The sequence below is a fragment of the Panthera tigris genome, chromosome D2 (assembly GCF_018350195.1).
Source record: "Panthera tigris isolate Pti1 chromosome D2, P.tigris_Pti1_mat1.1, whole genome shotgun sequence".
Classification (NCBI taxonomy): Eukaryota; Metazoa; Chordata; class Mammalia; order Carnivora; family Felidae; genus Panthera; species Panthera tigris.
The window spans coordinates 11,111,600-11,125,703 of NC_056670.1; the positions used below are offsets into that span (position 1 = coordinate 11,111,600).

A 14,104-nucleotide genomic window follows, 5' to 3' on the forward strand; every position below is an offset into this window, starting at 1 on the left:
AAAAAAAAAAAAAAAACATTAAAAAAATTTTTTAAAAACAGAGAACCCAAAAGAAAAGGGAAGATATATTGTATTTATTCCTATTTTAACACCTTCCATTGTTCTTTCTTCATTCCTGATTTTCCATATTTTCTTCTATTGTCATTTTCTCTCCATTTAAAGGACTTCATTTAGGCTTTCCTTCAGGGTTGGCCTGCTGTAGTCCAAATCTCATCCTTTCCCTCCATTTGAGAATGTCTTGATTTCCCCTGCATTTCTGAAGGATATTTTCATTGCCTATAGAGTTCTGGGTTTTCAGTCTTTTTTTCAGTTGAAAACCAGTGTGCTGCCTCCATCTGGCCTACATGATTTGTGATCTGAAATCTCGGTCACTCACATTGTTTTTTCCCTCTAGGTGTCATTTCTTTCTCACTGCTTTTGAGATTTTTTTCTGTGTCTCTCGTTTTCAGAAGTTGGACTATGGTATATCTTGATTTAGATATCTTCGGGTATTCTGTTTAGGGTTTATTCAGCTTTTTGAGTCTCTCTCTCTCTCTCTTTTTATAAGTTTCTTTATTTATTTTTGAGAAAGACAAATAGTGGGGGATGGGCAGAGAGAGATGGAGAGAGAGAATCCTAAGCAGGCTCCGCGCTGACAGCACAGAGCCCAACTCAAGGCTTGAACTCACAAACTCAGAAACTTGAAATCAATCTGAGCTGAAATCAAGAGTCAGACACGTAACCAGCTGGGCCACCCAGGTGCCCCTTGAGTCTTTTTCTTTGTATCTTTTGCCAAACTTGGAAAGTTTCAACTTTGATTTTTTCCAAGGTTTTTTTTTTTTTTTTTTTTTCAGTTCCCCCTCTTTCTCCTATTCCTAGGACTCCAGTGTCACAAACGTTTGATGTTTTGTTATATTTTCACTGGTTCTTAAAGCTTTATTTTCTTTTCCAGTTTGTTTTCTGTTCTTCAGACTGGGTAGGTGATTCTCATTATTCCCTCTTTAGTTCAATGATTCTTTTCTCTGTCTCCTTTCTGCTGTTCAGTGTATCCATTAAAGGTTTCTTTATTTTCGCTATTTTTCATTTCTAAAATTTCCATTTGGTTCTTGTTCCTATCTTTCTTTCTTTGTGAAGACTTTTTTTTTTTTTTTTTTCCATTTGGAAGCTTTATGATGGCTGCTTTAAAAGCCTTGTCAGAGAAATTGAAATCTTCATGAGCTGGAGATCATCCGAGTTGGTATCTAGTGATTGTCTTTTTTCATTCAAGGTTTTCTTGGTTCTTGATATGATGAGTGATTTTTTTTTTTTTTTAAACTGAAACCTGGGCATTTTGGTACTATGAGACTTCTCGATCTTAAATTTCTGGCTTCTTCTGACAGTAGCTAGCAGGAGAAGAGTTTAACCTGCCCTGTTCCTTGTTACTTCCAGGTGGGAGCGGAAGACCATTTCCCCACTCGGCCTCCGCGAGCACTTGAGGAAAGAAGGTCTTGTTCCCACTGGGCAGTTTGGGAGACCAGTTCCCCCTAGACCTGTACCCACACAACCCCAGCTGGAAAGGGCAAGAGTGCCTTGGTACTTCTCCCTCCCTAGCCTCTCCTGACACTTTGGACGATGCAACCCTCGTTACCACCCAGCTGGGAAAAGTCTCAGCTCCTCACAGCTCCAGCCGGGGCACCTCATTACAGCCTGATGAGGGTGGCAGGCTAGGCTCCCACTCAGTCTTCGCTGGGTGGGCCAGTTTGGACTGGTGTTTGGCTGATGTAGTACGGTTAGTACCTAAAAGCTTTCAGTTTTGCTAGAGAGATGGTTTTCTTGGTCTTCTGGCTGGACAAAGAAGGCTTTTGTTGGGGCTTTTCCTGTCGGTGTCCATCAGCATTTCTGGGTTGCCAGCTTCTTTAGCTCCAGGTCTGGCATAGATGAGGGGAAAAGAAGATCCAGGGGACTCAACCACCATGTTGTTTCTCAAGTCCCAAGTTCCATAGTCAGTCTCCTGTTTTCTATCTTTCAGAGTCTTTGTATGTTGTCTTTTATGTAATTTCCAGGGTGACAGTTGTACTTAGAAGAACAGGGAAAGGCACACGTACTCCATTTTTCTAGAAGCAGGAGCTATCAATAGCGGTGTAACGAATGGAGTTGATTTGGGGGAGCCTGGTCTTGTTTTCTGCTCCATAAATGCTATTTGTGGCAATAAACAAAATCCCATGTCCCTTCCCTCAAAGAAATTTCATTCTGGTGAGAAAACAAATTCTTCAATTAGTCCACAAATATTTTCATTTGGAAATATCTTGATACATAGAGAAAAGGTCAGGGTAAGATACTGAAGATAGTGTGCATCCCATCTGGAAGTAGATTCTAGACCAGCTAATTGTTTAGTTCAGGCATGTGCCCTTGATTCTGCTGTACCTAGGCAGATCTGGGTTTGGATATCATAAACAGGTGATCAGTCTCTCAGCAAGCCTGGCAGCAGTAGTGACATTTGGTCTTTCAGGAGAGACCAAACAGAAAAGGTCTGACATTGAGTCACAGAAGCGAAGGGTTCTTTTTCACTGGGTGGTGCCATGTCAGCCAAAGAAGATCCACTTGTGTGGTTGGATACGGTTTCTTTTTTTAATTAATTTTTTAATGTTTACTTATTTTTGAGAGAGAGACAGACAGAGCGTGAGCAGAGTGAGAGGGAGACACAGAATCCGAGGCAGGCTCCAGGCTCTGAGCTGTCAGCACGGAGCCCGACGTGAGGCTCAAATCCACTGTGAGATCACGACCTGAGTCGAAGTCAGACACTTAACCGACTGAGCCACCCAGGCGCCCCTGGGTACTGTCTCTACATGTAGAACTTCAGAGTCTGGCACACAGGTCTCCTCGAAGATTCTATGATACACATGATACCTTTCAATAAATCTCTCATTTGTTTAAACTGAGAAGATTTTTCTTTTCCTTTGGTGAAACTAAGAATTACTAAATCTACTTGGCTAGTTTAAGGAGAACAGGGGGGAAAAAAAAGCCCACTTGTAATTTATACTGTAATTTCACGATGTACGGATCCTGAATGAACTAAAGCCCAAAGTAAAAAGGGAAGAATTTCCATTTCATTCTTGTACCTGTTCCTGAGGTGGGGATCGAAATTCCTTTGTCTTCCTGGCAGTGAGCGCCGCCGACATGTTTAAAGCTTGCATAACTTCGTTGTAACGGAAGCGCTGATTGTCTTGGAGCTTGGCTACAAAGTCATCTGAAAAGGCCACGATGGCTTCTATCCGGTGTCGGACCTGGCAGTCACAGAGGTACTGGAGCAGCAGACACATCTGAAAAGATGATGAACAAGACATCAGGGGTGAATTCAGGAATCTTAAGTAGTTAATGTGTACCTGTGGCAGACACGCTTAGTATCAACTCTTCTATGAACAGAACTCTGATTCTGTGTAGGCAGCACTGTGCTTGGTCCCAGGGGATAAAACCTACAGTTTTTCTAAGCTTAAAAGGGTAAATGCATGCCCCGTTGGTGGACACTTAACTGCCCTGGCCTCCTCGGCAGCTACCGGGGCTATGGCAAATGAGATATATAAGGCGAACTCAGTGAGGAGTCTTGTGGGAAAGATTTCACACCAATAACAACAGACTAGAACACTCTCTTTTCAAATTGGGTTTAACTGGGTAATGAGTGACATGACTGTTTCACTTTAGGATGAAAACCGCAGACTAAGGAGCACAGGAAAATATTAAGAGCTGGCTTCCTGAGGACATTATTGAGCTCCTATACTAATTCTAGAACTCTGCACCTCCAGACTCTGCATGTAAATTAATTTATTGGTTTCACTGTTCATTCATTAAATGCCAAGTTGGGTATTCAACCAGAAGTCAAAAGGATTTAAGCGTATTTATTTATTTTGAGAGAAAGAGAAAGACGCCACAAGCAAGGTAGGGACGGAGAGAGACGGAATCCCAAGCAGGCTCTACACTGTGTGAAGCCCGACACAGGGCTTGAACACATAAAGTGCAAGATCAAGACCTGAGATGAAACCCAAAGTCAGATGCTTAACCAACTAGCCACCCAGGCACCTCAGCTAAAAGGATTTTTAACTGAGAGAATATGTTGGTAGAAATATGCCTACAAGAGAACGCTCTGCCCATGTTTCGGAAAGCATTTAAATATACTTAATACCAATTGTGATATAAATACAAAGCAGTGTTAAAGGGAACGTTAAAACCACAACAGGGACATTTCTGCCAATGCCAGCTCTGAGGTAGCCCTAGCATCCACTCCCCTCTTCATCTCCTTCACCCCACCCCAGTGCAAGCCCCGTCCCCTTGGGTCTGGACCAGCGTGACAGCCTCTCGACTGAGTGGACTCTGGAGGACTAGCTCTTCTCCTTATCAGTTTTCATCACAGCAGCTACAATTAAATTTTTAGAATCAAATTCCCTTGTTAAAATTATTCAATGGTTGGGGCGCCTGGGTAGCTCAGTCGGTTGAGCATTCAACTTCAGCTCAGGTCATGATCTCCCTCGCGGGTTCAAGCCCAGCGTCGGGCTCTGTGCTGACGGCTCAGAGCCTGGAGCCTGCTTTGGATTCTGTGTCTCCCTCTCTCTCTCTGTCTCTGTCTCTGTCTCTCTCTGTCTCTCAAAAATAAATAAGCATTAAAAAAAAATTAGAATGCGGGGCACCTGGGTGGCTCAGTCGGTTAGGCGGCCGACTTCGGCTCAGGTCATGATCTCGCGGTCCGTGAGTTCGAGCCCCGCGTCGGGCTCTGTGCTGACAGCTCAGAGCCTGGAGCCTGTTTCGGATTCTGTGTCTCCCTCTCTCTGACCCTTCCCTGTTCATGCTCTGTCTCTCCGTGTCTCAAAAATAAATAAAACGTTAAACAAAAAAAAATTAAAAAAAAAAGAAAGGATATTTCAGACATCTTGATAAGCACAAGAAACAGGCAATGTCTTTAATTCCTTAGAAACATACATGCAGGAAGCAAAATCTTGCTGTGTGAGAATGGGCACACCTACTGGTAACAAAGTGTTCTATGGCTAGTGAGAGTGGGGGCAGGGTAGGAAGGGGGTAAGGGGTCCCTTCTGTTTCAGGCATTCCAACAAATGGTTGGTGGAATGCATCTGCAGAAATAAGAGGAAAGAGAAATTGCTAATGAAGAGGAGGAGAAAAAGTGCCTGACACACACACTCAAATCACTAAATGTATTTCTTATCAACTACTGTCAACTGACACCATTAGAAAATTCATGAATTCCATTCTAATTTTTTAAAAAAATTTTTTTTTAACGTTTATTTATTTTTGAGACAGAGGAGAGACAGAGCATGAACGGGGGAGGGTCAGAGAGAGAGAGGGAGACACAGAACCTGAAACAGGCTCCAGGCTCTGAGCTGTCAGCACAGAGCCCGACGTGGGGCTCGAACCCACGAACCATGAGATCATGACCTGAGCTGAAGTCAGATGCTTAACCAATTGAGCCACCCAGGTGCCCCGCATTCTAATTTTTTTTTAATGCTTATTTATTTTTGAGAGAGAGAGACAGAGACAGAGACAGAGAGAGAGAGGGAGAGGGAGACACAGAATCCAAAGCAGGCTCCAGGCTCTGAGATGTCAGCATAGAGCCCAGTGCGGGGCTGGAACCCACAAACCGTGAGATTATGACCTGAGCTGAAGTCGGACGCTTAACTGACTGAGACACCCAGGCGCCCCATTCACGAATTCCATTCTAAATGCAAGAAAATTATACTGGCACATCCCAAAACACAACAGGAAGTTGGTTAATTTTATGAAAAACGATCATTATACACGAACACAAAAATACACACACACCCCTCCCCCACCACCAAGAGGAAAAGAGACAAAGGCAAATATCAATACCTAAATAGTTAGTGACCCTGAAATTCACTAAAAAAAATTTTGTTGTTGTTGTTTGTTTTTTCATTTTGTTTTGTTTTCTGATTACCTGCAATTTAACTGGCTCAGGCAGTTTCATTTGGAGCAGTCCTTCCTTGGGCCTCTTACCCCCTTTGGCTTCTTCTTCTCCAGCTCCTTCTGGCTTGGAGTCTTCCATGGAGGGCTCTTTCTCCAGAGCCTCAGTGTCTTCTTCCGGAGTGGCGGCTTCCTTGAACACACTGGGCTCTATCAGCTGCAAGATGTGTTTTAAGTCGTCATTGTGGAAGATCCCCATGATGAGCAGAGTATAGAAAAGCTTGATGAGAGGTACAAAGAGAAATTCAGTGGTGCCCCCCACGGGGTCCCGGGCATGCAGGCTGCCCTCTTTAACAGCTTCTGTCAGCATCTGAATGGTTTTGGCCTTCAGGATGTCCAGCGGGAACTCTGGACTGTATTGGTAGCATTCGTTATTGATGCTCACAAAACTGGGGGAGGAGAACTGTATCCGTGGCCTGAGGGAGGTGCTGAGGCCAATCCCGGGGAGGCCGTGCTTTTTGTTCTCATCAGGGAAGAGGGTGATGCTCTTGGTCTCCTCCGTCATGGGCACGATGAACTCACTGTTCATCATGAGCCTGGCAGTGGCGTAGGAGCTCAGGTGGATGTCAATCAGCAGGTCATAGTAGCCGGCCCGCAGCAAACCGGGCATGTACTTGTTCTCGATGGCGTAGAGCAGCTGGGGTTCGTCCACGTGGCTGCACAACGCATGCGCCACCCGGTGGTTCCCGAGGGCGCAGACGGCGGAGTAAAGCCGGAGCGTGTGGTAGTGGAATTTCAGCAGCTCTTCCTGCTCTGTCAGCTCCAGTATGTCCACAGATCTGTACACAGGAGGAGAGTGGTAGCAAGGTCAGGTGGGGAAAAGTTCTAAAAACTCCGCATCACAGGAGAAATCTAAGTACCTCATGAATTTCAAAAAGTTACGGAAACATATCTTTGTTCCCGATTTTCTATGACAGGTTTCATGTTGGTGTATTTTTTTTTTCCTCCGTCAGTACTAGGTATTTTACAAGTTTTCCTCCGTATGCAATTTTACGTGGGAAATTTCTAACCACTAGTGGTTGAAGCTGCTTCATCCTCCATCAATCACCCTCAGGTTTGGGGCACCTCTCGTAGACACGGAGTCTCGATCTGCACCCGTGTCTCCTTTCCTTTCAGAATTTGAGCCCTCCTTAGAAAATCTTGAATCTCCTTTTCCAACTTGGCTAAGCTGCCCCAGAAAGCCAGAGACCTTTTCCTTAGGCTAAGTTGTCCCTGTCTCTGACCTATGATTAGCGATTCGCCTGACCAGTCGGAAGTAAGAGAATGGAGGACTAATGCTTCTGAAGTGATGTACCTTCTTACACATCCCTCACGGCCCCAGACTTAGACCAGTGCAGCCCTGGTTTCCACCGGGCATGTATGGCTTGTGAAACAAATACTATTTGTGATATTTCGCGTAGCAAAGTTTCTACTGGGAAGCTGAGTCTACGCTGGGCCATTTTGCTTCTAGAATGTATCATGCCCTTCCAACCCATAAAAAACTTAAAATGGCCAGAATATGCCTAAAGTAAAGCCATTCCTTTCAAAACGAAGTCAATTTTAAGAGGACGTAATTCCTTTCGATGTGCTAATGTTTCTACACTATTTATTTAAATTATTAAGATTGCCCATGGGTGACACTGTAGAATTGAAAGTAGAAACTTGATATATTCACAATAAAAGGAATGACTCATTCATCTAGAAAAGTGTCCTTGGTGAGACTATAATATAGACTCATCAGAACATGGGTTATTATATGACTTCATTAATATTCGTCTAGCAGTTAACCCCTACACAGTAGAAGCTGAGTAATTACTTATGATTATTTGCTGTTAAGCTCTGTCACCGTCCTCCATACTCGATCATCCTGTCCATGCCCATCCACTGTGTCTATGCTTCCCGGGTCACAGGTATTCTATGAAAAGCCACTGTGGCTTGATGGTGCAAAGTTATTCCAGACCCTACCGCCCAAATCTCAGCATCAGAAGCATTCTGAGTGAGAAACTCAAAGCAAATGATGACTCACCTAGGCCTCTGGGAAACCACACAACTGTGGGGCCCGGCTGCTAGCACCCAATTCTTGGGAAGGTATATCTAAGCAGGCCTTCTCTCTCAAAGTATAGTGGACAATGATTCCCATGTCTTACCTAGGCCCTCCAGGCTCTCAAGAAGACTATGAGCCTGGCTGATGGTCAAAATATATAAACCTGTTCACCGTAGCAACACAGAACCTCTGCATTCTAGCTTCTTAGTGAAGAACACAACTTACCCTACCATCTAATTCCTCTCAGACTGCCAGTTTCTAGAAAAAACATCTAAGGACTCCACAATTTACATTAGCTACTGCCCCTTCCAACTCACCTCCTGTTATTCACTTTAGGGCACCCTGTTACTTCCTTTAAAGCACCTCTCTTCCCGACTAGACCATGAAATCTTTTAAGGTAAGGGTCCCATCTGTTTTGTACACCATTTAGTATCCAATGCCAGGGACACAATGAGAACTAATATATGTCTGGAATGAATGAATAAGAGAATTCTGGAAGGATCTATAGTCTCCATCTCATGACTCTACACTTAGGTCAGGGCAAACCAAAGCATATACCTCAACTACTTTAATCTGTCTTTCCACACCAACTCCTTATAGCAATATTCATACTTTAATAAGCTATGGATTTACTTGGGAGGATAGCAAAATAAATAACTTGTTATTCTATCTGTTACAAGGACATTATTTTATCTGTTTAAATATAAAATATAACACCTCTTTAGCACACACCATACTGTTGTTGGTAAATATTCTCCCTCTTCTTCCGTCTGTCCTGTATATGGGGTAGTCTGATCTGCCCTACTTAGCTTGGGCTTGACTCTATGACTTGCTTAGGCAGGTCATAAATAAAATAAATAAAATAAATAAACTGTGAGTGAATGTAACATCTGCCACAAGCAAAAAGAAGTTCTAAGAGACCTGAAGTGTCTGTTAACCCTCCTGTACATCCACCATTGGCCGTGGAAACTGTATGTCCCAGATCGGAGCTTCCCCATCAATTTGGGTCTCAGGGTAAGAAGGAGGAAGTCTGCACTCATAGCCCACCACAGCCTGGAGCAGAGCTACAGCGGACCAACAACCTCACGTAACGTGAGCAAAAGATTCACGTCTGTTCACAAGCCACTGAGACGTGGGGGTTGTTATTGCATTAAAAGCTAATATAATACCTTACACTCTTCAACAGTCCTCAATGGAGAAATATTTTTCATAAGTCAATATCATTCTTTTATATATCAAATATTACAGAGGGTCTACTATGGATGAAGCACTGTGCACTGGTGATACGATGGTGAACAACATCGACACAATTCCTGCCCTAAGGGAGCTGACCATCTAGCTGAGGAGGGAAATCTTAACCAAAAAGTACGTAAATTATGAACAGTGATACATGTCATGAAGGAACCAGAGAACTAACATGTATGTAGTGCCATTCCAAATTGTTAAGTATTAATTATTGGCCATGTCATTGGGGCATGAGAAAAAGCTTCTACTCAGCCACTAGTTGGCATATCCCTTTGTTATTCTGAATTTGGGAACTCATCAGATTTTTCTTTGGCTTCTAGGAAGCCTGAAGCCACTGTGGGACTTTACCAACCACACAGAATGATGTGGTGTGAGTGACCCCGTGCCAGTCTCGCCCTGGGCTTTGTTATTTTCCTGTCCTCACCTTGCCTGCATATCTGGTTCTAGTGACTCTTTTTTGTGCATTTGTATTTCATACATTTTGGGAAAATGACTCAAACTCTTCATGATCTATAGTGAGAGTTCATTTATTTACTTATTTATTTAACGTTTATTTATTTTTGAGGAAGAGAGAGAGAAAGAGCATGAGTAGGAAAGGGGCAGAGAGAGAGGGACACACAGAATCTAAAGCAGGCTCCAGGCTTCGAGCTGTCAGCACACAGCCTGATGCGGGGCTCGAACTCACGAACCAGGAGATCATGACCTGAGCTGAAGTGGGACATTTCACCGACTGAGCCACCCAGGCGCCCCAGAGATAAGATATTTTTAAGCTTTATTTTCTTTCCCCAGCAGCATACCTGAGCCCCCGGCCAATGGTCTAATTCAAAGGGCCCTAATCAGACGGTAAAGGGCACACAGGGCTGACCTGTTCTCCTCCGGGATATGGAGAGACATGAACTGCAGAGGATCCAAACACTGCACCAGCCAGCCTTGGCGCTCACTTATTCGAGACACATCTACCTTCAGGAACTGGTTGGGCATTCTGCTCCACAGGACGTGGGACAGAAACTGCACGTGGAGACGCGGGGGACACTGTGGCACAGGGTTTTTGTGCTCACTCTTGAATAATCCCGCGGAGAGAGGCATCACATTCTAGGGAGCAGAAAAAGAACTAATTTGTAACAATCCGTGGGGTTAATAACGTAACGACCACAGTTCTGCACAGGAAAGAGATCCTGGAAGCGAGATACCCTCTGTGTCCGGCAACGTTAATACAAGAAATAACAGAACTTGGGATGAATGGCTCCTGAAAGGTCAAGAGGTGAAAACATCCTGAGAGAACATACCTAAAATTTCAGGGCTGGCAAACAGGCTTGGGGAGCTAGATTTCTTTCGCAAACACTCCCTGGTACGCTGAGAATGCAGCTACAACCAAGTAGAACCACGTAATCTGGGTATTTTTTTTACCAAGCTGGGCCCTCGCCAAATCCGGCAAGCCTGCGGCTGTCTGCGGTACCAAACTCCAGGAAGAGTTGCATGCACTTGGCTCTCTCTCCTGGTCTGTCCTCTGTCGCCCACCTTATCCTTCAAGTGCTCACTCACTGGCTCCCTCACTCACAAGTCAGGTTTGTCAGGTTTCAGCAGCCAGTTCTACACCGGAGACAGCTCAACAGACAAAACAGCACCATCACACAAGACACCGGAGACAGCTCAACAGACAAACAGCACCATCACACAAGACAACAGAGTTCATCAGACATTAACACAATCTAATTGTTCTTCACCCTGCTCCAGCTTCAGTATGGATCACCTTCAGCCTCCCTAGTGCCTTCAGTCTGATCTCAGGGCAACACAGGTCTCTACTTGGCCGAAGCTTATTCATGCACTCATGACCCTGACACCCCCTCCGCCTGCCCGTCATGGGCCATATGGAAACAACGCTCTCACCTCTCCCATTACCTTCAGTGTCTCCCTCTCCCATAAAGTCTTGTCTACTGCGTACTTTCAGACTATCTCATCCTCCAGCTACCTTCCTATTCTCTTCTGATAATGGAGAGGGCGGGGAGGAAAGCCAGATACTGCTTTGGGCCCTGAGTGAACAAAACACACAAAACCCCTCCTCTCATCCAGCTTCCATTTTTTTTTTTAACTGGAAACATAAAATAGACAAAGTTAAAAAGCAAATTAAATAGCATATGACAAAAGAGGTCACAGTGGGGACCCAGGATAGAGGAAGCAGAATGCAGGACAGCAATAATAAGGAGGATGATCATAATGGGTACGGCTGAGAAGGTGACATCCCTTCCATGCAGAAGGGACAGTCAATGCAAAGGACCCAAGGAGGAAGTCTGCCTGGCAAGTCTGAGGAAGAGCTGGAGGCCAGATCGATCTTTCTGTCTATATATTTATTCATCCAAATTTGCTGTCTTTCTCTAATTTTCAACCTTGAATTCACTATAGTATAGCTTCGTCCATCATTTTGCCCAAATTCTTCTGGCAAGGTCAGAAGCCATCCTAACCAACAGGAGTCATGGATTCCTTTCACCCATATTATGTTTGCCTTTCTGTGGCTGCTGAGCATCTCATTTTACAAAAGTAGACATTTAGCTCATGCAGTTTAAGGAGCATGTCCAAAGTCACCGAGCCAGCACTGTAAAACCTCCCACCGCACTCCACCCCGACGTGCAGCTGGCATCTCAACTTGTACAACCGCAAAATTCAATTCAGTTCCTTTTCCTGAATTTCAACAAGCTCTTCCGCTGGTTGTCTTAGCATCCCTTAATTTGTCCAAGCTCAAAAAATCAATTTAATCCTTGATTCTTCATTCTCCTTCAGTACCTGAATCCAATTCATCAACGAATACTATCTGTCCAACTCACTGTCAAATTCTATTCATTTCTCCTCTAAAACATCTTCTCATTTACCCCTCTCTCTCTCCAACATGACTTCTCAGGCTCTCATCATCTCCCATGCGGATGGCATCAAATCATCATAACTCAGCATTACTGCCTCTTCTCATTCTTGTGAGAACAGATACTTCCCACATTTCCACCTCCATATTACTGTCAATGTATTTTTCCAAAACCGGTTTGCTTATGCTCAGTCCCCAGCTTCCAGTTTCCAATGGGATCAACACTGCCTATACAGTAGGTACCAACCTCTTAGAGAGGCATTCAAGGCCTTCCCAGGTTGGCTTCAGTCTACCTTCTCTCAATGTTAATCTCCAGCCACATCCTGGAAGTCACCTTTTGTTACAGCCATATTGAATTCTTTAACCTTCAGCACTTTGACTCAAATATTTTTGCTTTCTCTTGCCCTTCCTCGGCCTAGGATGTCCTCTCCTACTAAGTGTATTCTGAGATCTCTTATTCAACAGTTATGAGTCAACTTAAATGCCTCCTCTTCTCTTTGCTTTACCCGATCCATCCCCCTCCAACCTCCACCTTGTTCTTTCATTTGTTCCTGGAGTATTCTATATGTGCACTATTCTAGCACTTACCACAATGTACCAGTTTCGTGTCGTTAAGCCCATTTGCTAGCTCACCTGTGAGTTCCAGATAATCAAGTGGTATGTTATTTGGCATTTTTGTTCCAAATAAGCCTAGTTTCATTGAGTAATATATTTTTGATGACCACAGAGAAAGCCTTTTTTGTTCTTCTTCTTACAGACTATTTAATAAGTAATTTAAATTGTGGCACAAACCCTTTCTAATAAATTAACATGGCCCTAGCCACCTGAAAGAAATTACAGAACTTTCAAGCATGGCTTACCTTTTTTTAAAAGAGTCACTTCTGTCACTAACATCGCTGCTAAAAAAAAATACTGAATTTATTTAAGGAGAAGTAGCCGCTATTCCCTAAGAGGAAGACCCCAAACAGAATACCAGCAATGAATCTTTCTTACCTTGATTCTTCCCAGCTCAAACTGGAAAACATTGGGACTTGTAGCTTGGGCAAAAGCTGCAGGAAATAATTTCGTACTTGGCTCCACCTTAGATAAAGAAATGAATTTGGAAATATTAGTCAAAGAAGGAACACCAAGAAAAAATATTTTCTTTATAATGACCAAGGAACACCTGACAGAAGGGGCCCAGACACTTTTGTGTTCTTTCAGATGGATCTCCTCTTTCAACAAATATTCAGGGTATCTCATTTCGTTGTTATGCGAACATTTTTGGAGGCCTGTACTGTTTCCCCCCCGAAGGGCAGTGTTATTATTCAAAGAGAACTAAAAAGGCCCAATTAGGCTCATTTCGGTTTTCATTTTCGTCTATTTTCTAAGGTACTTTTCGATCTTCTAGAATGTGCTTTTTGTGCGTGGGGACAAAACGCTTTCTTCCCAGAAGCACGCCACCATCCCTGCCCACGGACCTGGTAGTAGGTGCTCAGCTCCTTGCCGTTGGCGGTGAATGTGAGAAGCCCACTGGCAGCATCCACCACGCACCCGATCTCCAGGCCATTATTGTTGCGTCCTTGCCCTGGGCTCATGCTCTCGCCCGCGCACACCATATAGCAGTTGCTGCGTTTGATGCTGGATTTCAAAAACAAACAAACAAAACACAAAAAACAAAAAACAAAACACATCTTTATCTTTGTACGACCACAGATACAATAGAAAGCATGTATATCTTGCAAACTAAACCTAAATTATGCTGTGCAAGCAACAAGCTCATGCTGTAATGGGAGAGGTGCACAAAGGGCCGATTCTGTGATTCGGAGCAAAAAGTCCACTGACGTCGTGGATATTCTGAATCCGGTCTTACACGTTTCTAAATTTTGCACCTAATGGAGACAGGTCAACAAGTCGGAAACAAGTAAAAACTGACCTGCGCCTTCCCCTCCAAAAACTCAAACCAAACTGGACCTTGTTCTGAGGTTCAAAAAAGTTTAACTAATAATCATCCAAATTTGCAATTTTCATTCTCCTCATTCTCATGTTTTTGTTTTTTTAATCAC

General features: G+C 43.8%; 1 protein-coding gene across 1 annotated transcript in view; it reads right to left on the reverse strand.

Moving 5' to 3' along the window:
• Positions 1-14,104, reverse strand: part of RYR2 (ryanodine receptor 2) — a 753,483-nt gene that overhangs the window by 230,726 nt on the left and 508,653 nt on the right. Inside the window, exons 34-38 of the mRNA XM_042960054.1 lie at positions 13,520-13,679; positions 13,053-13,139; positions 10,074-10,300; positions 5,915-6,719; positions 3,078-3,278 (exon numbers count right to left, since the gene is read on the reverse strand). Of these exons, the coding sequence (XP_042815988.1) occupies positions 3,078-3,278; positions 5,915-6,719; positions 10,074-10,300; positions 13,053-13,139; positions 13,520-13,679 (1,480 nt within the window). The remainder of the gene's footprint in view (positions 1-3,077; positions 3,279-5,914; positions 6,720-10,073; positions 10,301-13,052; positions 13,140-13,519; positions 13,680-14,104) is intronic.